Source organism: Sciurus carolinensis, chromosome 10, assembly GCF_902686445.1.
Source record: "Sciurus carolinensis chromosome 10, mSciCar1.2, whole genome shotgun sequence".
Lineage (NCBI taxonomy): Eukaryota > Metazoa > Chordata > Mammalia > Rodentia > Sciuridae > Sciurus > Sciurus carolinensis.
The window spans coordinates 100,916,992-100,942,301 of record NC_062222.1 but is presented as its reverse complement, the minus strand read 5'-3'; the positions used below and the strand labels follow the sequence as shown (position 1 = coordinate 100,942,301).

Sequence of the window (25,310 nt, the reverse complement as noted above, 5' to 3'; positions counted from 1 at the left end):
TCAATTTGTATTATTCAATTCCATATGTAACTTTAATTGACTATTATGAGTGCTAAATGCTACCTATATCTATTAAAATATACAGTTTTTTGATAGGGAGATAAGGAGGCTTATGGGAGGGAGAGGATGAGTATAGAAAAAGCAGAAAGAAGAAAGACAAGTTCTATGTATTTGCATAATATCCATGCATATTCATATTATGCCTTGGACGTAGTCAAATATCCATTAGGTACTTACTCCCCGCAACCTTCTGGGATAGGTTATTACAGAAGATGCAAAAATCTGAAGAGAATTCAAATAAGACTCCGGTAGAGTGCTGAGTTTCAAACCTTTTTAGATCTACGGAGTTGCCTGAAGAATCTTTGCAATGAGATTCTCTTTGAGTCAAGGGATTCATGCCTAGAAACTGTGGTCTGGTTTGAGGGACAACTGGTTAAAGTCAAGTCTTAAACTCTTGCTTTTTGGGGCTAGGGATATGGCTCAGTTGGTAAAGTGCTTGCCTAGCATGCACAAAGCTCTGGGTTCAATTCCCAGCACCAAAACAAACAAACAAAAAACTCCTGCCTTTTTCTATCAGTCATCAGACATGTATATAACATCTACTCCAGAGTGTTTGAGTTACTCTATATGAAATGACCTAGTAAATGATAAGCACTATATAAACTAATAGCTCTTACATTTATGTTTATCAAGGTCAGCTTTCCTTGCTTTACTTGAAAAGTACTTCTAATACAAATCATTCAATCATTCATTCATTTATTCATTTATGGTGGCACTAGATACTGAACCCAGGTACCTCTGAGCTACCTCCTCAGACTTCATTTTTTATTTTAAGATAGTGTCTCCTTGGGGCTGGGGTTGTGGCTCAGTGGTATAGCGCTTGCCTAACGTGTGAGGTACGGGTTAGATCCCCAGCACCACATATAAATAAATAAAATAAAGGCCCCAAAACAAAAGAGAATGTCTCCCTAAGTTGCTGAGGTGGTTTTGAATTTGCAGTCCTCCAGCCTGAGCCTTCTGAGTTACTAGGATTACAGGCATGAGTCACTGTAACAGCTTATTTATTTCTATAATACATATTATTTTAAAAGCAAAAATTATTATTATTATTATTTTGCTTTAGCTAGTTGTGAGTAGCATAATACAAACATCTTGAACCCATGAGAACAAGAATAAGGACTTGCAATGTTACTGCAGTATTTTTAAAGTATCAGTTTACAATAATAAATAATCATACAAATTCATGACCAAATTTTTCTCCTCTATAAAATGGATGTTCTTTAAATTCTGGGACATAATGTAAATGATGGAAAACATAGTTACTAGTGGATGGGAAAGCAATTTAGTAGACTACAACCTGCACCAAGACAAAACATTCACTCATTTAACAAATATTCACTGCCACTGTAAGCACCAGGCACAGGGGATCCACTGGGTAAACTAAGATCCCAAAACTCTGACTCTCAGAATTCAACTTTTCCTTATCCAATAAATAAAATCTACGACAGCGATGTCTTCTATTAATTTCCTTATTTAAACAAAATAACCGAAATATACAATAGTGCTCAAAAAGTAGGTGTTCAAAAGAATAGCTTTTGCAGTTCCAAAATACTAAAATTTTGCAGTTCTTCACAACAGAATCATTATTTGCTATCACCATAAAAGAAACCTTTAATATAAAGTTTCTTAATTTACTCATGTTACATAAAAAGGAACCCAAAAAGAAAAGATTCAGATACATATTAGGTTTTCTTTTTGCCTCAAGTCCACAAATTTCAATTTTACTTTTCCTAACTTCTACTGTTTTTTTTTTAATTTTTTTTTTTTTATTTTTACCTCTTCATTTGCTTTTCATGTATTAAGAATGAATACTAAAGCACAGGTTTAAAGTTTCTTTCATTAAAGTCCTATTTTGAAAGCAATCACCAGAAATATTTGATACTAAATATGAAAGGCATTAATGTACAGAAAGAAATAATTAGGAGGAACACTAATGTAAAAATTCTACACCCAGTTACTACCTGTGTTCAGTTATAAACACATTTCTTCAATTTCTTTCCAGTTACCATTTTGTAGGTATAGAAAGATCCATTATTTTCTCCTTCAATGGTCAGGAAGCACGCGTGCCCTCCAAAGGAATGTTATTTTTTAAGATACTTTTGAGGGAATTTTCCTCAAGGGACCATTCTTGGTGTCAAGAAGCCTTCAATCTAGCAATAACTCCAGGTTTTATGGTTTAATTTATAAATGATGGAAAACATAGTTACAAATTATTTTTTAGATTTCATTTTTCCCAGCAGAATAGATACAAATTAACTGGAATAAATTTGCAAACCTTATGATATTTAGCCTTTGAACATATGGTTTTTTTCAAGCCCAGAAGAAATAAATCTTTAAGATGAGGTAAGAAAATAGGGAAGCCTGTCAATATTGCTGCCCCCTTGCTTAGAAAACAAGGTTCCAATAAATATCAAAATCATGGAAACATTATCACCAATTTTTGGCCAGTGACCCAGTTATGATGTTAGATTTTCCAATATATTTTTTGACCATTGATGAATGTACGAGATTCCTCTTTGTTAATTTATGTGATGCAGAAAGGTTTTGTTACTGTTTTTCTGTTTTTATACATTTCATGAGAAATGATCATTCCAAAGTTTTGAAAATCAAAATCCAATACTGACCTGTGACTAATGACACCAGCATCTGCCAGCAGTTCAAATATTCGTACCAGCTGAACTCGTAAAATGTCTCGACGCCTGCGCCGTTTCATATTCTATTCCACAGACACAAAGGTATTAATTAGAAAAACCTTCAGGGAAGGGCACAGAAAACCCTGGTGTGAGTTGGAAAGAATAATACAAATGCCAGAGACAGATTCTGGGCTCATCAAAATTATTTTGCTTCTGCAGGGTAGATTGTGAGCATCAAAGAGATATGTGAAGCTGGGGAAAATAAAATTCTCCAACTACTTTTAGGTGATTTGTTGATCTGACAATTACATAAGAATTGCAGGGATTAGTAAACTGTTGTCACTGAATTATAAAGACACTCCAAAAAGATGACAGCGGGGCAGGGAAAACTTAATCCTAAAGGGGACTCAAATCCACAGATTTTATGTATTCTAAAGTTGTCCATTCATTAATTTTGATACATAAAGTAAATACCAACAAAAACAAAAGAAAAACTTCTTTGTTCATTATGAAATGAATAAATACATTTGTATTACTAGAGCCAAGAACTAATGGTTAGAATAATAGCAGTAACAGTAACATTTCTGCTGGATTCTGCTTCTAACAGGAATTAACAGAGTAGTGAGATATAGATCTTCTGTATCAGTTTCTACTCTAGCTCATTATCTCCCTTAAGACGTAATTTCCATAATACAGAGCAATTAAAAACATATTAGTCTTTCACTTTCATGTCCCTGGTACTCTTTTATGCCTTCCATAGCAGGTCAATTTGCTGATGACCCATTCATTATCTTTATTATTTCTATGGGGTCTTCCTAGAGTTTACAGCAATTCATTTTGAGTGGGATGTTTTCTTAACAGTCCTGCAGGAATTCTGCAAAGTTTCAATTGGCCTGTTTTCATTTTGTCTCTGTAGAGATACTGAAGCTCAGACTCAAACCATAACTCATGTTCAAGGAGCACCACTGTACTTATCTAATGACTTGGTCTCAGGACTCTTCCCCCTAAACTCAGAAGTGTTCCAATTCCACTTCCATCAAATAAATCATCACACATTGTAACCAAAATTATCACTCTGATACAAAAACCTTACCAATGACAAAATGGGGATACTATCCATATTCTACAGGATGTAAGTAAAGGTGGGAGTGAGGAATGACCAATGATGTTTCAAAATCTCTAATAGAACAGCTGCTGTCACCTGTTTTAATTCCTCAGGGGACCTCCAACATTAACAGCAGTGATTTTTCGAACATCAGACACATCTACGGTGCTTTACGAAAATAGATTTCTGGGCCCTACTCCAAGAATCTCGTCCAATAGGCCCAGGGGTCTAATTTTGAGCAAGCTCTCCAGGTAATTCTCAGATGCCACTGGCACATAGAACTACCGGTCTACTGGATACAGCTAGAAGCAGGAGACTTTCATGAGAGAGTCCCTATTTTACCATCTAATCTAATGACCACTTTTACCTTTAATCTAATCATACAGAAAAATGCAAAAGTTCCAAATTTGTATGTAAAATATACAAATTCTATTTTTTCTGCCCAGAATGCCTTTCCCCTGCTTGTCAACTGGGGAACATGCTTCAAAATTCACTCCAATATCTGCACTTCCTCTATAATACCTTCCCTTACTCACAGAGTCCAAGGCTCTCTTCTCTGTAGTCTTAAAACCCTTTACCTATGACTTCATCAGCATATGTAACAAAGTGTGATAATTATGGTTTACACAGTCCTGTGCCACTAGACCTCTAATTTCTGAAAGCCATACAATTTGATGCAGATCTGAATGTTTGGGATTCCAGAACCAGGATTTTCAAACTAGGACTCAGGGGCCAAATCAGGCCCATGGCTGCCTGTTACTGTAAATACAGTTTTATTGGGAGATAGCCACACCTAGTTACGATTGACAGTCCATGAATGTTTAAAATTACAAAGTAGCTGACATGAGACAGTGTAGCCAGCAAAGCTGAAAACATTCACTATCTGCTCATTTAAAGAAAAAGTTCAACTCCAGTTAATACCCTACTTCCTGCTTAAGCTATAGCAATGTCTCGTCTGTTTTACACAGGGGGGAACAGTTTGTATCTGAAAAAAAAAAAAAATTAAAAATACATGAGACAGCTGGAGTTGGGTGTGATGACACACACCTGTAACCCCAGCAACTTGGGAGGCTGAAGAAGGAGGATACTAAGTTCATGACCAGCCTAAGCAACTTAGTGAGGCCCTGACTCAAAATAAAAAATAAAAAGGACTGGGGGTGTAACTTAGTGGTAGAGTATACTAAGTTCAATCCCTAGCATCACAAAAAATAAAATAAAACAAAAATACTAAACAATCTTTTACTTCTTCATTTCTAACCTTTGGTATAATATATAGGATACAGCAGAAAAATAAGTGTTTGCCAAAAAAATATTTAATGATAGAAAACTATGTAACATAGCTTACCTCTGGCCTTCTTTCGAGTGCCTCTTTAATTATTGGATGTAATTCCTCTATTAGTTCCCTAGGAAAAAAAATTATTTACAGTCTATTAATAGTTAAGCAGAATCTGACAAAGCAAATATGTAAATATCAATGTGATGTAAACAAGTGTTAACCCTAATCCCACTGTTTCTACACTTTTATTTTTTAAATTTTGATTATAAAGTAACCCATTATTTTATAGAACATTTGGAAACTACAAAAAATGGTACAGGTCATTTGTTTTACCTTACAGGGGTATTTACCATCAATATTTTTGTTCAATTACTTTGCATCCCTTTTTTGAAACACTGTCACATATAAAAGAGCATCTTTTTTTCCTTAACACTGGTAGTTACTTTCACATGCCATAATTAATTCATAATATTCTATCGTATATAGGGTGGGATACCATAATTTTCCTTACCATTGTCACTGATTACTGAATCATTTAATTTTGTCTTTCTGTTATCACAAATACTGGCTCAGTGACCAATGTCAATATTAATCACTGTTTTCATTTCTGATTATTTCTTTATGACTAATCTTATACATTAAACCAATGGGTATGAGGATATGAACTTCATGAAAATGATAATTTCATCATTTATATAAAGAAAACTGTTGACATTCCAAGTATTTGTCTCAAAATTGTTTCTATCTATAGGAATTTGATAATCTTTAAAATTGAGAGAACTTTTATATTCCATTTATTTTCGGTTAGTACAACAGTATATTTATCTTCCTAACAATCTTCTAAAACTTCATTTATGATGAATGCTATCCCACTATACATATGTTACAATTTATTAACCTATTTTCTTGTACATGTTATCTTGAAGAGGAAAAAAAAAAAATCAAAATATCTTTTATCAATCCAGATTCTGAAAAGAATACTTTCAGGGCCCCACAGGAAACAAAAAAAGCAGAATGTCAGAAGAACATGAAGAATTTGCTTTATTAATATCAAAAATATAAAAAATGATGTATTATACACATGTAAATATTTCTTTGAAAGATTCCATTCTGTTGAATAACATGAGGAAAACTGGGGTTTTAACCAGTAGATCAAGATTATTCATTAACAGAATTACTAGATAAATAAACTGAGTAGGAAAATATTAAAGATTTACATGGCATTTTAGCACTTTTAGAATATATTAAGGGAGGGGGTTGTTGTTCAGTGGTAGAGTGCTTGCCTAGAATGTGTTCAATCCCTAGTACTCAAAAAAAAAAAATTATACATAGATATGCTTTATTTCCATATAATCCTGTGAGATGGGGATGTAGCTCAGTGGCAGAGCATGCACAAGGCCCTGGATTCAATCACCAGCACCAGGAGGAAAAAGGAGGAAGAATTCTGTGAAGAAAATAGGCTAATCTTAATTTGCTCAATAAAAATAAAGAAATACTCAATTAAATGAGTAATTGTTTCTTGGCTAGTTAACTGGTAAACGTCAGGGTTGCTATGCAACTATCCTTGAGTACTCTGCTTAACTCTATCACACCTCTTATAAGTAGCCTGAGTCTTACTTGACCACATAGAGAAACAAGAAGATCATTACCTGAAAGCTCCTGGGTTGGTCCTGCCAAGACCTAGAACAAGGGATTCTGTGATTTCCATGCTCTCAGAGCGCATCATCGGAACTATGTGCTTAAACAAGGATGAAGGGGATGGGATGCCAATAATCTGGGGAAAAAATATTATATTTATAGCAGCCATAAATGATTCCATGTCCAACTAAATAATTTGACATTTCACATTCAAAATTAGGTCAAGTACATAAGACAGATAATACTTCTACATGAATGTTGCTTCAAAATTCACCTGTGTTATATACAACCTAAAAGCATTACATGACTTGACCAGGGGCTTACTGCAGGTTACTTACTAGAACTTGTTTGTAGGACTCTTTAATTTCTTAGAGATTCACCAACATATAAACATATAATCATATAATAGGCTGACTCCTTCCATCAGATCTTTTGATCCATGAACAGGAGTAAGTAAAATGATGTCTAAAATAGTCATCAGTGTTAAAGTCAGACATCCAGACTTAAGTTTCTTCAAGTACACCACATTTTGTGTCATACCATAAAAACTGTACAATTGCTCTTTACTGAATACTCATTGTATCACTACATGATTTAAGAAAATTTTAGAAAGGCATTAAATTACTTTTTTGAGCACTGAGAAATATGAGAACTCTAGGAACCAGAAGAAAGGAAAACAGGTATGATGTCGTCCTTAAAAACATTATGATGAATTTAATGAGGACAGGCCCTTCTCCTCAATGAAAAACTATCTGTATTATTGATTCCTACAAGAAAACCACAAAAATAGTAATGGGTTTCCTTGAAGTATTTTCATTTTCAATATTCCTTCCATAATACCATTCAGAGTCCATGGTGGATCTGAAAAACTTACTTTAGAATCAATTCCATAGCCACTATCAGGGGTGGACGCCAGCGTCTCGGGAGGAGAACATCTCACAGAGCCTGCAGATGCTGAAGAGGACGCGGATGTTGCTGCACTGCAGCAAAGAATCAGATAGTTTCTCCACAGGCCAATGTATGAGTCACTGCTTGTGGTAGTATTTACTTTCTTAGCATTGATGGGGCTGCTAAGGAAAATGACAAAAAACAGGTAGATATAAATCAGTCGACATGTTTTTAAATGTTTTAAAGTTTGTTTTTTTTTTTTAAGCTAAAGTTAAATCTCTATCGAGTTAGGGGAGACAGTGTGCATCAAGTTTTTGATTACCAGTACTGAATTTTTGTGAAATAAGATATATACGAATAAATGTGTGACATATATTATATATCAAGCTCAGTACTATTAAAAAAAAACAAACAATTTGATGAATCTGGATCCACAAAAAGGAGGAAGGGGTTAAAGGATATACCCTTCACAACTTTCTTCTCTCTAAGTTATCAATATAGCATATATATATGAACAAAAGAGAGAGAGAGATCAATATAGCATGACCACTTTACTTAAGGGACTTCCAATTTATACAACTTTCAAAATGCATTACGAAAGCTGACAGCTGATACATTTTAAAATTTATACTAGAAAAACAACTTACTTTATATCCACCTGGGGGGACAACAACTGCAACCTTGTATATGCAAACATCCAAGCATAGCTCACAGCTGTTGAGCAGTGTTTAGGAAGGTTTTCTTGCTTTAAAAAACTGGAGAGACTTATAATCCATGGGTCTTGGCCTTGGGTCACATGTGCAAATATCCATATGTGTGATGGACTAATCACATCAAACTGGTGGCTAATAGGAGAAGAGTTCCACTCTGCTAATGTTTGTAAATCTATTGAGCTAGGGCAATACAGCAAAGTAGTCTACGGAGGGGAAAAAAAAATTGGTTATTGCACATTTCAAAACTTTCAAAGTTTTGCCATGTGAATTGCTTTAAGTGGCCTATTGGTGGTTGCTAGAATAGAGGACAATAAATATAAAGTCTGGGGTAGGTTTAAGGCAGTGGTGAATTCCTAGAACTGGATATGCATACATTAGTCTTTCTGGAGAGAGATTCTATAATTTTCATTATTCTCCAATAGGTCTAGATACCAAAAAGGTTATGAACCACTACTTAAGTAATTCAAATATGCATAACCAACTTTGGGGGGCATAGTAAAGCTGCTGGAACTAAAAATTGAGCCATTAACTTTGATGCTGATGTGCCCTATCTATGCATGAATAGAACAGACCAGAATATGGGCTTTTCCCCAGAGGTGCATGTTCTTAAATACTTGTTCAATGAAAAGATTTAAGATTTACCTTCAGAGCATTATGCTCAGGAAGCACTGCTTTGGGCACTAGAAGCAAGTCACCTATTACTGTTTGTTAGCATAATTCATGGTTAATAATCTAAAACGAAAAATTTTAGATTGTATTTTTAATCTTCTCTTCCTTAGGCTTATAAAACGTTATTATCAGCTCTCTTGGTTGTTTACAATTCATGACTTACTAGAGTCAGATGTTACACAGAAAGCATACGAAAGACAGGACGAAAAGAATGTAGAGTCTGAAAGTTATTCCTGTGTCAATGCTGGAATCTTGATAAATGACCATTGCATATGTTTTCTTTGTAATGTGTTTGCTGACAAAAGTGCTTTTTTCCATTCTAAGAAACCAAATTACATATGACATTGGCATAGATTATACTATGTATTTAATCCAGTACACATAAACTCACATAATAAAGCCAACAAAAAATATTCACTGAAGAAGAAAAAGCACAAGTTTTTGCTTTGAATTTCAACATTTTTTTCATATGATTTTAACCATGATGTCTATGTCTAGAATATTATATGCTATAATAAGTAGCAAATAGAAGTCCACAGTAACACTAAATTTAAGGGAAACTTTACTTTAGATTGGAAATATTAGAACTTTACCAAGATAAAATTATTTTAATCTCTACAGGAATAAGAACTAACCATAGGATAAACAGGTGTCAGAGTTTTCTTTTGTTTTGTTTTTTTGCGGTGCTGGGGATTTGAACCCAGGGCCTTGTGCTTGTGAGACAAGCACACTACCAACTGAGCTATATCCCCAGCCCTAAACAGGTGTTAGTTTAAAAAAACATTTTGTCTTTCAAAGCCCTTTACATGCTTTAAAAACTTTCTAATGCATTACATTTATTTATTTGTTTGTTTGTTTAAATTAAATTTTTAGCACCAGGGATTGAACCCAGGGGCATGTAACCACTGAGTCACATCCCAGTTGATTTATTTTTTATTTTGAGACAGGGACTCACTAAGTTGCTTAGGACCTCACTAAATTGTTGAGGTTGGCTGTGAACTTGCAATCCTCCTGCCTTAGCCTTCCAATTCACTGGGATTATAGGTGTGCACCACTGCATCTAGCTTGCATTACATTTACTAAGGAAATTCATTTATGTATGTATGTACACATTTAAGTATATGTGTATGTCCCAAAACAATACTGAGAAGTGTGAAATCATCACTTACCTGATCAGCCCCAGTGAGATGGATGAAGCTCTCTAGAATGGATGGGCTCAGCCTGTCCATCACATCTATGGCTAATTCATCATCACCCTATAAAAAAAAAGACACCGTTATGTCTAAAAACAATTAGGAGTATTTAAGAGAAATAGCCAAAGCTAAATAAGTACTGAAAAATTCACTTCAGCGCTCTTTATTATGAAAGAAATCAAGGTTAGGTGGGTTAGTTTAGAACCTTTCCTAAAAGACTTTCTTATAAGACAACACACCTATATCATAGTAACAGAAATGAGATAAAGATGACAAAAGGATCATTTTAAGTACATGAAATAGATAACTAAGTGAAATACCTACATCTTACCTTAGGTATTTCCAAAAGTGCAAACAAAGCCCGTATTTCTCTAAGGACACTGACGGCTAATCTCCTAGTGGCAGGTCGACTGCTACACAGGATAACGAGTGCAAAACCTTCAACCACATGGAACACGGTGGAATATGGGGTCCTTTCCGGAGGAGGGGGATGAGAGGCTCCATTAGCTACACCATGCTTGAAAAACAAACACAAGTTAAAAGTAAGGTAAAAAAGGTCTATGCTCAGACATTCCAAAAGCATAATAAATAAAAAGTAAAGCAAGACATTGAAATTAGGTCTATAGGTCTGCCTCAGCTCAAGCAATTTAAAATTGTACTTCATTTATAAAACTGTAATATAGTGTGCAATAGGAAGAAAGTATCTACATATAAATTATGTACCTAACTTCTATCACTCATTGACTAACCTGTAACCTTGGAACAAACACTTAACTACTCTCAGTCTAATGTTCCCATATGTAAAACTGAGAAGAGTCTACATCTTTCCTACTACAAGGTGGACGAGCAGCACAGCATCACTTGGAGCCTGTTAGAAACAGAGATTCTTAGGCTCCCGGTGAGTCGTATGCTCATTAAAAGTTGGGAAGCTGGGTTGGCTTAGATGGTGCAGCTCTAAAATTCCAAGGTCCCATGATTTACACATTATCAGAAACCAACAATTTGTCGTTTATCATTAAGGAACACAGACACTAAATGTGAAGCAGAGATTTGTGCCTTTGATAAATTAGTCAAATGATCCAAATGGAAGAGAACGAAAATTTTTTATTGTGTATGTTTAGAAAACATTGGGAACAATCTAAATGACAGCTAGAATGAGCTCTACTTTCTATGCTTACTAAAACCTAATTGTTATCAAAGGGAGAAGGAGAAAACGGTGAGAAACACAAACACTTTACATTTAACACATTCATTACTGGAAAGTTCAGTGCAAGAGATAATGAACACATGAACAGTGGGTTAAACTAATAAATTTTTGTGCTCGAGAATGTAAACCTATATTAACATCATTATTGGTCATTTACTACTGATCACCTAACAAAGGGACAGTACAAGAGAATTTGGTACCTGTGAGTCCTGGTTTTTGTTATGCATTTGGGCTGCTTGTTTCCACTGATTTATTAATTGTACCAACATCTTTACAGCATTATCAAGAAGCGTGGGGTGGACATCAGTCACTTCACGAACAATAAAATAAACAAATCCTGAAAGAACATCCTCCCTCCAATCTGGAAAATCAAGCATTAGCGCCTGCAGAGTATTGAAAGCCAGAGCACGCAGTTCTTCATCCATGTGAATTGTGAGCCTACCAAGAACAAATTCCATTAGCAAACTCAAAACCTATCCTACAGTCTTATCATCTAAACTCAAAGCTAAGACACTAAAACACATGTCCTCCTCCTTGGTTTGTAAGAAGTGCTAAGACAGAAGCCAATGTTCACTTTTTGTGTGATACTCATCCTTATGCTAACCTATATTCACTTATTTAAATTCATGTATGAGTCTATTCACATCAGTTGGTATTTTCAGTATAATTCAAAATGACATCTTGATCCTAATTCAAATGCTATAGTTAAAAAAGAATACAGATGACATGTCAGAAATGCATTTAAAATTTCATCAAATACCTTCTTATGCTATTTCTTCAAAATACCATGTTATGTTATAGTCAATAAAAAATTATATCCAGTCACATAATATCTTAGCACTATCTCACATTTATTTAGTCCTTTAACATCAAGGGAAAGGACATGACTTATCTCAATCATTTCTTACATGCAGTTGAGGTTACTTTGCTATATAAGGTGGCTGATTATGAAAAAGAAAATACAAAAATCAAGATGGAATCAATTTAATAGCAATAATTGTTGAAGGTGAGAATGAGAGTTGCATTATAAATGGTAACTGCCTAGAAGAAAAAACAAACAAACAATCAAACAAACAGGTTGACTCAATACCTAGGACCCTAAAGAGAGTTTAAAATCTAAATAAATTAGAGAAGAAACTATATAAAATTACTTTTTAAAAACATCAAGATAATACAAGGCTTTGAATATAATTTCAGTTATAGGATTTTAACCAAACATTAAAAAAGAGAATGATAAATAAGAAAACCATCAAAAGAAGCTGCCATAGTGAAGATAACCAATGTCTATTACCAGATGAACAGGAGTTTCAAATTTGGGGCTGCAGAGAATTATTTTGGTGACTGACAATTAAAGACAAATGTATTAGGTAGAAATAGCCTAAAAGAATATGACAAAAAGTGATATTAAGTTGGAGTGATGGAACACGCCTGTAATCCCAGTGCCTCTGGCAGATGAGGCAGGAGGATTGCAAATTCGAGGCCGGACTCAGCAACTTAGCAAGACCCTGTTTTGAAATAAAAAATAAAAATGGCGGGGATGTGGCTCAGTGGCTAAGCACCTCTGGGTTAAATCCCCAGTACCAAAGCAAAGTTAGTATTAAAAATATACCCCAATGCCAGGTGTAATGGCACACACCTATAATCCCAGTAGCTCAGGAGGCTGAGGCAGGAGGATCATGACTTCAAAGACAGCCTCAGCAATTTAGCAAGACCCTGTCTCTAAATAAAATAGAAAAAGGGCTGGAGAATGTGGTTCAGTGGTTAGGCACAGCACCCCTGGGTTTTTTCACTATTAAAACAAACAAACAACAACAACAACAAAAGGATACCACAACTATAAATGTACAGGAAACAGAGAAGAGGGAGTCATGCACAATGACAGGAGGGAAGCTGTGTGGTTTAGAAGAAAGGAAAGCCTACAGTCTTTACCCTGCTGAACTCAGTTCTGGTCTTCACCAAGCTAACCTTCCGCTGAGGAGGAAGCTGAAGAGAAACGGTATTCCAGCCTCAGATCTGGGCAAGAGGCAGGAAGCAGCAGTGGTAGCTACGTCAGCATATCACAAGGAAACGGTCAGAACAAGGCTCTCTAGCCCAGTGTGCTACTTCCAGGAGTAGCTGGCCAAGAGAGACACGGTCTAGAGGAGAGTGACAGTGCCCCATGCTGCTGACTTAATGGTTATTTCAACATCCCTCAAATCCATGAATATGTTACCATCGATCCATCATACGCCTATCTGTGTGGCTCAGGACACAGATTCATGAGTTAACTACTCCTGGTGGAAAGCAGATAACAATGAGACCCGGCTAATTAAAGGTAGGGACACGGCGGCGGGCCAAGATGGCGGACTAGAGGGCGGCTGCATTTCACGCTGCTCCAGGACGCAAGATTCAAAAGAGGAGATAGTGAGAGACTTGGGACCAACTCAAAGCTGCCGGGTGAGTCTCTCCTGTTGGGGAGGCGTCCCGGATGGGGCGGTAGCCCCGGAACGCAGGGAATTTGTGAAGTGGAGTTGCTCGGTGAGACGCCCCTCCCCCCACTGGAGCGGTAAACACGGACAACTGGGATCATCGTAGAGGAGGCGGCTCAGCACAGTGCTTGGACTCGAGCAGCCGCTGGGGCTCCGGGCGGCTGCCTGAGGAGGAGCTGCGTGGCGAGCTGTTTGGACCCAGAGTGACCGCTTCTGAACACCGGGGGGTTGCCCGGAGGAGGAGGAGAGGCCCGGCGGGTCGCTTGGTCTAGGAGTGACTGCATCAGAGCCACAGGCGGTTGCCAGAGGAGGAGCTGCGTGGTGAGCTGTTTGAACTCAGAGTGGGCACTCCTGAGCGCCGGGGGACTGCCCGAGAGAATTGGGGGAACGCGGCGGGACGCTTGGTCTGGGAGTGACTGCATCAGAGCCACAGGCAGTTGCCAGAGGAGGAGCTGTGTGGTGAACTGTTTGAACTCAGAGCGAGCGCTCCTGAGCGCCGGGAGGTTGCCCGGAGGAGGAGGAGTGCGGCGTGTTGCTTGACCTGGGAGTGACTGCATCAAAGCCGCGGGCGGTTGCCAGAGGAGGAGCTGCGTGACGTGCTGTTTGAACTCGGAGCAGCTGCTCCAGAACACTGGTAGCCTGCCTGGAGGAGGAGAGCGGTGGGACGCTTGGTCTGGGAGTGACTGCATCAGAACCACAGGTGGTTGCCAGAGGAGGAGGCGAGTGGTGAGTTGATTGGACTAAAAGCGACCGCTCCTGAACACCGGTGGCCTGCCTGCAGGAGGAGCGTGGTGGGTCACTTGGTCTCGGAGCCACCGCTCCTGAACACCCGGGGAGCTTCCCCAAGGAGGAGGAGGAGGAACAGGGCGGGTCACTTGGACTTGGAGTGACTGCCTAGGGCTACGGGTAGTTGGCAGGAGGAGGAGACCCGAAGTGAGTTCTTTGGACCCCTAGTGACTGCGTCAGAAACCAGGTGGCTGTCCGGAGGAGGAGGTGTGTGGCGGGTCTCTGGGTCTCGGAGCTATTGTACGGGGCTCCAGGTGGTGGCTCAGGGGAGGGGCTGCATAGCCAGGCGATTGGTGCAGAGCAGGGTCCCAGGAGCTAGGTGGCTTCTTGCTGGAAGAGCCGCACAGAGACACGCCTAGGGACGGAGCGAAGTTTCCAGGGCGGTGGGCAGATTCTCTGGGAGAGGCAGCCTAAGGAGACTCGCCTGTGAAGGGTGAGGCTCCCAGGCCCAGGACGTAGGTCCGGGCCCCTGGGATCATTGCAGAGGAAGACAGCCCAGCCCAGGTGGTAGTTGTAGATTGAGGGGAACCTCTAGGAGGGCAACTGACCAGCGAGACATCCCCACCGAGTGAGTCTTCCCGACCGGGGGAGGTTTTCCCACAGGGACAGTAAAACCAGAGACACAGGCACAAACAGGCCTTGCCTCAGCCCGCAGTCTAGTTCCCCATTGGATGACCATTGGTCAACAAGTGGAGGCACCTCTGCCCACTAGTAGGGAATATACGCCACCTGAGGGTTACCACCCCTAGAGAGGCAGCTTCTTCGTGGAGCTCTGCATTATCAACCTCCTCCAAGACTTCAGGCTACTGAAGGATAAGAGGGGATATACTAGCAATCTTCAGGGACATTATAAGTTGATAGAGGAAATCTGCAATATCTTAATGACCCACTGATTCCTGAACAATATGAGAAAACAAGGGAAGAAAATGCCCCAAACAAATCTAGATGTTACATCAATAAAATCCAACGACAGCATGGCAGAAGAAATGACAGAAAGGGAGTTCAGAATGTACATAATTAAAATGTTTAGGGAAGCAAACGATGAGATGAAAGAGCAAATGCAGGCATTGAATCATAGCACCAATCGACAGTTAACAGAGCAAATTCAGGAAGCAAAAGATCATTTCAATAAAGAGTTAGAGATATTGAAAAAAAACCAAACAGAAATCCTTGAAATGAAGGAAACAATAAACCAAATTAAGAACTCCATAGAAAGCATAACCAATAGGATAGAACAGCTGGAAGACAGAACTTCAGATATTGAAGACAAAATATTTAACCTCGAAAACAAAGTTGAACAAATAGAGAAGATGGTGAGAAATCATGAACAGAATCTCCAAGAACTATGGGATATCATGAAAAGGCCAAATTTGAGAATTATTGGGATTGAGGAAGGCTTAGAGAAACAAACCAAAGGAATGAACAATCTATTTGAAGAAATAATATCAGAAAATTTCCCAAATCTGAAGAATGAAATGGAAAATCAAGTCCAAGAGGCTTATAGGACTCCAAATACACAAAATTACAACAGACCCACACCAAGGCACATTATAATGAAAATACCTAACATACAAAATAAAGACAGAATTTTAAAGGCTGTGAGAGAAAAGAACCAAATTGCATTCAGGGGGAAGCCAATACGGATATCAGCAGATTTTTCAATCCAGACCCTAAAAGCTAGAAGGGCCTGGAACAACATTTTTCAAGCTCTGAAAGAAAATGGATGCCAACCAAGAATCTTATACCCAGCAAAACTTACCTTCAAATTTGACGATGAAATAAGATCATTCCATGATAAACAAAAGCTAAAAGAATTTACAAAAAGAAAGCCAGCATTACAGAACATTCTCAGCAAAATATTTCATGAGGAAGAAATAAAAAACAAAGAAGCAAATCAGCAAAGGGAGGAATTATCCTAAAGGAACTGTCAAATAAAGGAGGAACCAAGATGTGTCAAAAATTTTAAATATGAACCAAATGACTGGGAATACAAATCATATCTCAATAATAACCCTGAATGTTAATGGCCTGAATTCATCAATCAAAAGACATAGACTGGCAGATTGGATTAAAAAGAAAGATCCAACAATATGTTGCCTGCAAGAGACTCAGCTCATAGAAAGAGATACCAATAGACTAAAGGTGAAAGGATGGGGAAAAACATACCATGCACATGGACTCAGCAAAAAAGCTGGAGTATCCATCCTCATTTCAGATAATGTGGACTTCAAGCCAATGTTAGTTAGAAGGGATAAAGAAGGACATTTCATACTGCTTAAGAGAAGCATAAATCAGCAAGATATAACAATCATAAACATCTATGCCCCAAACAGTGGCTCATCCATGTATGTCAAACAAATCCTTCTCAATTTTAGAAACCAAATAGACTGTAACACAAAAATACTAGGTGATTTTAACACCCCTCTCTCACCACTGGACAGATCTTCCAAACAAAAATTGAACAAAGAAACCATAGATCTCAATAACACAATCAATAATTTAGACTTAACAGACATTTATAGAATATACCATCCAACCAAGAGCGAATACACTTTCTTCTCAGCAGCACATGGATCCTTCTCTAAAATAGACCATATATTATGCCACAAAGCTAATGTCAGCAAATACAAGAAGATAGAGACACTACCTTGTATTCTATCAGATCATAATGGATTGAAATTACAAATTAATGAAAGAGTAAAAAACAGAAACTACTCCAACACCTGGAGATTAAACAATATGCTATTATATGATGAATGGATAACAGAAGATATTAGGAAGGAAATTAAAAAATTCTTAGAGGTAAATGAGAACAAAGAAACATCATATCAAAATCTCTGGGACACTATGAAAGCGATACTTAGAGGAAGATTTATTTCATGGAGCGCATTTAATAAAAGAAGTAAAACTCAAAAAATAAATGACCTAACACTACAGCTCAAAGCCTTAGAAAAAGAACAGACCAACACCAAAAGTAGTAGAAGACAGGAAATAGTTAAACTCAGAGCTGAAATCAACGAAATTGAAACGAAAGAAACAATACAAAAAATTGACAAAATAAATAGTTGGTTCTTCGAAAAAAATAAACAAAATTGATAAACCTTTAGCCACACTAACAAAGAGAAGACGAGAGAAAACCCAAATCACTAAAATTCGGAATGAACAAGGAAATATCACAACAGACATGATTGAAATACAAAACATAATTAGAAGCTATTTTGAAAATCTATACTCCAACAAAATAGAAAATTTCGAAGACATCAACAGGTTTCTAGAGACATATGAATTGCCTAAACTGAACGAGGAGGACATACACAATTTAAGTAGACCAATTTCAAGTAATGAAATAGAAGAAGTCATCAAAAGCCTACCAACAAAGAAAAATCCAGGACCAGATGGGTTCTCAGCCGAGTTCTACAAAACTTTTAAAGAAGAGCTCATTCCAATACTTCTCAAAGTATTCCAGAAAATAGAAGAGGAGGGAACTCTCCGAAACTCATTCTATGAAGCCAATATTACCCTGATTCCTAAACCAGACAGAGACACATCAAGGAAAGAAAATTTCAGACCAATATCCTTAATGAACATCGACGCAAAAATTCTCAACAAAATTTTAGCAAATCGCATACAAAAACATATTAAAAAGATAGTGCACCATGATCAAGTGGGTTTCATCCCAGGGATGCAAGGTTGGTTCAACATCAGGAAATCAATAAATGTCATTCACCATATCAATAGACTTAAAGTCAAGAATCACATGATTATTTCGATAGATGCAGAAAAAGCATTTGATAAAATACAGCACCCCTTCATGCTCAAAACACTAGAAAAAATAGGGATAGTGGGAACATTCCTTAACATTGTAAAGACCATCTACGCTAAACCCATGGCTAATATCATTCTAAATGGTGAAAAACTGAAAGCATTCCCTCTAAAAACTGGAACAAGGCAGGGATGCCCTCTTTCACCACTTCTATTCAATATCGTCCTTGAAACTCTAGCCAGAGCAATTAGACAGACCAAAGAAATTAAAGGGATACGAATAGGAAAAGAAGAACTCAAACTATCCCTATTTGCTGATGATATGATGGTATACTTAGAGGAACCAGGAAATTCCACCAGAAAACTTTTAGATCTCATAAGTGAATTCAGTAAAGTAGCGGGATATAAGATCAATGCACATAAATCTAAGGCATTTTTATACATAAGCAATGAATCTTCAGAAAGAGAAATTAGGAAAACTACCCCATTCACAATAGCTTCAAAAAAAATAAAGTATTTGGGAATCAATCTCACAAAAGAGGTGAAAGACCTCTACAATGAGAACCACAGAACACTAAAGAAAGAAATTAAAGAAAACCTTAGAAGATGGAAAGATCTCCCATGTTCTTGGATAGGAAGAATTAATATTGTCAAAATGGCCATACTACCAAAAGTGCTATACAGATTCAATGCAATTCCAATTAAAATCCCAATGATGTACCTTACAGAAATAGAGTAAGCAATTATGAAATTCATCTGGAAGAATAAAAAACCCAGAATAGCTAAAGCAATCCTTGGCAGAAAGAGTGAAGCAGGGGGTATCGCAATACCAGATCTTCAACTCTACTACAAAGCAATAGTAACAAAAACAGCATGGTATTGGTACCAAAATAGAAAGGTAGATCAATGGTACAGAATAGAGGACACGGACACAAACCCAAATAAATACAATTTTCTCATACTAGACAAAGGGGCCAAAAATATGCAATGGAGAAAAGATAGTCTCTTCAACAAATGGTGCTGGGAGAATTGGAAATCCATATGCAACAGAATGAAACTAAACCCATATCTCTCACCATGCACGAAACTAAACTCAGAATGGATTAAGGACCTCGGAATCAGACCAGAGACCTTGCATCTTATAGAAGAAAAAGTAGGTCCAGAGCTTCAACATGTCGGCTTAGGACCAGACTTCCTCAACAGGACTCCCATAGCACAAGAAATAAAAGCAAGAATTAATAACTGGGATAGATTCAAACTAAAAAGCTTTCTCTCAGCAAAGGAAACTATCAGCAATGCAAAGAAAGAGCCTACAGAGTGGGAGAAAATCTTTGCCAATCATACTTCAGATAGAGCGCTAATCTCCAGAATCTATAAAGAATTCAAAAAACTCTACACCAAGAATGTAAATAATCCAACTGACAAATGGGCTAAGGAAATGAATAGACACTTCACAGAAGAAGATCTACAAGCAATCAACAAACATATGGAAAAATGTTCAACATCTCTAGTAATAAGAGAAATGCAAATCAAAACCACCCTAAGATTCCATCTCACCCCAATTAGAATGGCAATTATCAAGAACACAAGCAACAATAGGTGTTGGAGAGGATGTGGGGAGAAAGGTACACTCATACATTGCTGGTGGGGCTGCAAATTGGTGCAGCCACTCTGGAAAGCAGTGTGGAGATTCCTTAGAAAACTTGGAATGGAAACACCATTTGACCCAGCTATCCCACTCCTTGGCCTATACCCAAAGGACTTAAAATCAGCATATTACAGAGATACAGCCACATCAATGTTCATAGCTGCTCAGTTCACAATTGCCAGATTGTGGAACCAACCTAGATGTCCTTCAATTGATGAATGGATAAAGAAAAAGTGGTATATATATACAATGGAATATTACTCAGCCATAAAGAATGATAAAATTATGGCATTTGCAGGCAAATGGATGAAACTGGAGAATATCATGCTAAGTGAGATAAGCCAATCTCAAAAAACCAAAGGAAGAATGATATCGCTAATAAGTGGATGATGACACATAATGGGGGGTGGGAAGGGTTAGTGTTGGGGTCGGAGTTGGGTTTAGGGAGGGGGGCAGGAATGGAGGAAGGAAGGACTGTATAGATGGAGGGGAAGGGTGGGAGGGGAGGGGGGGAAGGCAAAAAATGGCAGAATGAATCAAACAACATTACCCTATGTAAATTTATGATTGCACAAATGGTATGCCTTTACGCCATGTACAGACAGAGAAACAACATGTATCCCATTTGTTTACAATAATAAAAAAAAAATAAAATAAAATAAAGTAAAAGATAAAAAAAAAAAAGTAAAAAAAAAAAAAAAAGGTAGGGACACTAATTAACTTTATCTCCTTTATTTTTTTTTTATTTTTTTATTTTTTGCGGTGCTGGGGATCGAACCCAGGGCCTTGTGCTTGCAAAGCAAGCACTCTACCAACTGAGCTACCTCCCCAGCCCTATCTCCTTTATTTTAAGTCAAGATTTGCTTAACATCCCAATTCCAAATGATAGGGGTAGAGTACAAAAAAGAACGAACCCTAGGGTCCTCCTTTCCACTGAGCCAATTAATTAGGAAACTAATATCATCAAGAAAAAAAGCAAAGTAAACAGCAAAGCAAACTGTCATTCACTGTCCGGATGCTGGTTTCTTTCCTGGGCTCCCCATCACTGCCCCTTACAGGTACAGTTTCATTCTGGTGGAGGATACGGGAAATCGTTGTGGTGATCATCCTTCACAAAGACTCAAGGGAATTAAGCAGAGGTGGGAGGAGTTAAGAGCAGAACTGAACAGTAGCGGTTCACTGCTCTTCCAAGGAAGAAGGTAATAAATAATATCTCTAATTTCTAATGTTGGCATGAACTTGTAACTCTGTAACATAATTCACACCAAAAATTAAGAGGCAGAGCGGGAAAAGGATTTAGGGAAAGGTGCCAAGTTTCTCTACTCACCAGAGACAAAGACCATTCTATCTGTGACCCCAACCTTCAACATCTGACAGGGTGGTGCGTGACTGTGTGAAACACCAGGTATTCCCAAGAAGGGGGAAGGGAACCTGGAGCAATCTATTCACTGTTTATTCATTGTAGATTTAATCTGAGTCTCAGTGGTGAGTGCCCAGCAACCAGTACGTATCTTTCAACACAGTTGAGCATCCCGGCTCTATTACAGCTAGTGTACTTGATTTTGCATAGAGGGCAGGGGCTGGCAAACAATGGCTCAAGGGCCAAATCCAGACAGACAGATGCCCATTCCCACAGTCATGCCCACCCCTTTAGAGATCATCATTGGCTGCTGTTGTTCTACAACGGTAGAGATGAGATCTGAGACAGAGACCGTGTGATCTGCAAACACTAAGATGTTTATTATCTGGTCCGTCACAGAAAAAATGTACCCACCCCTTATCTAGGGAGTCTCTAAGGGCACCAACAAGGAAGTTTTTCAATAGGCCACCACTGCAACTTAGAATTAGTTTTGGGAACTAATATTTAAGTTTGGTCGTCATGACATTTCCTCATTTTGTAGAGCCATGTCATGGCCAAAAGAAAGAAAAGAAATAAAAACTTAAATGCTATATGCTCTGCCACAGGAGAAAACAAGGGAGAAAGGAAAAGCCTGATCACCACCCAGGAACTAAGCAATGACTGTGGGAGTAAACACAGTAATTAATTCCTAACTGGGTGTCATAACATAATGATAGTGCCCACATGTTAGGAGATAATTGTCATATAAATCCAAGGAATTGTTATCAGATAGAAAGGCTGAAAAATGGGATCTGTATGGAAATCCAGAACTTTAGAATTAAAACTGAATGGGGAGAATGTGTTTAACAAATAATAAAAGACACAATGGGAATTTAGAAAGTAAATCAAATAAAGGACTAAAAATGTCTTCATTGCTGGTTTGCAGTGTTAAAAACAGAAGTGTACCACAAATTTAAAGGGATAGTAAATACATAAAAATCAGCGAAGCCGATAATAATTCTCATTTACCTTGCTAACAATTCAATGAGGTCAGTTCTGCTCATACCGTCAGGAATCAACCTTGGAATTGCAGCGATGCAAGTTCTAAACAAATCAATTTTAGGTTTTCTTTCCCCCCTGAAAAACATATCACAAAGGATGTGAATAAGAAGTACATCATATATGCTAGACAATGAAATCAAATTTGCAAAATATATTACAGTAGGTGGGAGCCCACCCCCAAGCTTAATGTACTTAGTATGAAAAGGATGCGTACAAATCCAATAGAAAATTAGCCCAGTGGCAGACAAAAGAATACAGAGGTAATTCCAGAAAAAAAACAGCTAAGCAAAAAAGTTTTCATTAATTACAAAAGAAGCACAGCAACTTTATTAAATTATAAATATGTAAACAAATTATAATATTTTAAGTAAGATTCAAATTATTTATTAATTTAGCCTTCTAATAAACATTTATTGAATAATAATAATTAATATTTTAATTAGTAGTATTGATATTATTGAATATCTATTATTTGGGGCCTATAAAATTACCAACAAAATTTTTTTCATTTAATATTACATACCAACGAGGGTTTCAGAATCAGACATTCTTATATATCTCTGTTGGTATTATTTGTTTTTGTCCTTTTGTGATACACAAATATACATGTTTAATTTTTAAATGTGCCTCTTTTTTTTTTTTTGGTACTGGGGATTGAATCCAAGGGTGCTTTATCGCTGAGCTATGTCACAAGCCCTGCCCGCCCCCTTTTTTTTGAGACACAGTCTTGCTATGTTGTTGAGGCTGGCCTCAAACTTGCGATCCTCCTGTCAGTCTTTCACTGCTGGGATTATAGATGTATATCACCACGCCTGACTAAAATGTGCCAATTTTTGAAACTTCTGGTCTCTCCAGAGCAGAGGTTTAATACAGTTTAATTCTGTATTTCTTTCTTCCTATCCTTTCTTTTCATGAAGTGCTGGGGACTGAATCTAGGTCCTGGGCATTCTAAGCAAACACTCTTCCACTAAGCTACAACCCCAATCCTTCTACTACATCCTCTTACAGTTATTTGAGGGTTTTAGTTATTAATTTAAATATCTAACCTTGTTTTTTTATTTTAGCATATACTTCAAGGTAATGTTTTTAATATATTTTATCAAAACTGTCCTCCATTTGGCCTAACAAAATAATTCTTATGAAGAAAAGAATTAGGATGTTTGAAGTGTTTTGGGTCAGTATTTGTTACAGTGGCAATGGATTCAATGTAAGTTCTAAGTGTTTTTTTTTTTTTTTTTTGGCGGGGGATGCTGGGGATCGAACCCAACCCAGGGCCTTGTGTTTGCAAGGTAAGCATTCTACCGACTGAGCTATCTCCCCAGCCCCTTCAATGTAAGTTCTAGAGATGTTCACATGTTTGGTCCATTCTTTGCATGGTTCCAAAACACATGAATTTCAGTTATCATAATTTAGTTAAATAACACACATGATTTAAATTTCAGCTGCTCTACATTAACTAATGGCACAAAATTTGCTATTGGCTTGTTAGTCCATAAGGAACTGTGTAAATGGCAGATGCACACCATGATCAGTGACTGACCACACCACTCATTCAAGGCTGCTGGCACCTGGTCAGGGTGCACCTGCCATCCAGTGCATACACCATCAGCCACATGTGCAGTGGTGTTGCTTGCTTGTTTCCCAGTGATAAAACCATGTGATATTTTACAAAAAGGGAGAATCACAGGAGAAAACTGGCCAACAAAGATGAAGATGCAGCAAAGAAAGGAAGAAATATCATTGTGTAGTTTAATTATAATTTTTCATTGTCTTGGCATTTGTTTTTAAATTCAAGTTTAACTTTCTCATTCAAGGTGCAGGGCTCAGTTACCCTTGACCCAGTTTCTAATTCTACACACGGCCCTCATTCCCTACCAGTTATTTGGTGTGACAGATCCAAGTATCTGCCACTTCCCCATGGACGACTAAATACAACCTGGCTGACTGGCTGTACTGACACCAGCACCCAGTGCAGACTGTGCAGATACACCACTGTGGCCACTTCTCAGTCACAACATCACCTCTTGGATCTCGTGACTGCTTGCTTTAAACACCTGCTAAAACACCTTGTAGGAAACCTGTTTGTGTAACATTCTGGACCCATGGGTCCCTTTCCCTTTCTCTCTCCCTACAAACTCCCTGACCTGTGTGTGCATGGCCTCCAGGTGTGCTGTGTACACACCCCCCTCCCCACTCCCTATAGGACCTGTAAGTAATAAAATCTTTATTTCCATCTTGTGTCTCTCCTCATCACCGAAAGACCCTAAATTAAAATGCACTAGAAGTGAAATTCAAATTGAACGTTAATGGAATTACAGAAGAAATAGCTGATAAGGGAATATTGATACTGCACCACTTCAGATACTAAAAGAAAGTCAGAGGAATGGAATAAAAGCAAACTTACTGACGTACATGAGGAAAATGATTCTGATGATAAGAAGGAAGATGTCTCAGAGAAAGTAATACAGACAAAAACCTGACATTAAGGAAGCTCAGAGAAATTAAAATACAGTAGCATAAAATAACTGTATATCAAATAGAAAGTTCAAATACCCAACTTTATTGCAACTATAATACATGTTACATAAAATTTAAATATGTATATTTGGATCACAAAAGCACAATTATAGTTATATCCAACTGTAATGCAAATAATATACATAAAATTTCCCTTATAGAGAATATGCAAAAGCTTTCTAGAAAACAAAAGAAGTTGCTGCCATAAAACATGGCCTCGTGAAGAGGAAGTCTCTAACAATAAGGAAGAAAGTCACTGGGATGACAAATAATTACAAGTATGGGGATGGGGTAGAATGAGAGTTTCTAAAAGAAACTACTCAGACACTATTTCCCTCTGTGCCAT

The 25,310-nt window shown here is 37.6% G+C and overlaps 1 protein-coding gene across 9 annotated transcripts in view; it reads right to left on the bottom strand.

Moving 5' to 3' along the window:
• The window catches only part of Fryl (FRY like transcription coactivator), a 235,277-nt gene that overhangs the window by 67,138 nt on the left and 142,829 nt on the right, over positions 1 to 25,310 (bottom strand). For all 9 annotated transcript variants that reach the window (XM_047565924.1, XM_047565930.1, XM_047565922.1 and 6 more), the window contains 9 exons: positions 22,415 to 22,522; positions 11,583 to 11,820; positions 10,507 to 10,692; positions 10,152 to 10,238; positions 8,248 to 8,516; positions 7,587 to 7,782; positions 6,724 to 6,848; positions 5,144 to 5,201; positions 2,685 to 2,776 (listed from right to left, as the gene is read on the bottom strand). In XM_047565924.1, the coding sequence (XP_047421880.1) occupies positions 2,685 to 2,776; positions 5,144 to 5,201; positions 6,724 to 6,848; positions 7,587 to 7,782; positions 8,248 to 8,516; positions 10,152 to 10,238; positions 10,507 to 10,692; positions 11,583 to 11,820; positions 22,415 to 22,522 (1,359 nt within the window). The remainder of the gene's footprint in view (positions 1 to 2,684; positions 2,777 to 5,143; positions 5,202 to 6,723; positions 6,849 to 7,586; positions 7,783 to 8,247; positions 8,517 to 10,151; positions 10,239 to 10,506; positions 10,693 to 11,582; positions 11,821 to 22,414; positions 22,523 to 25,310) is intronic.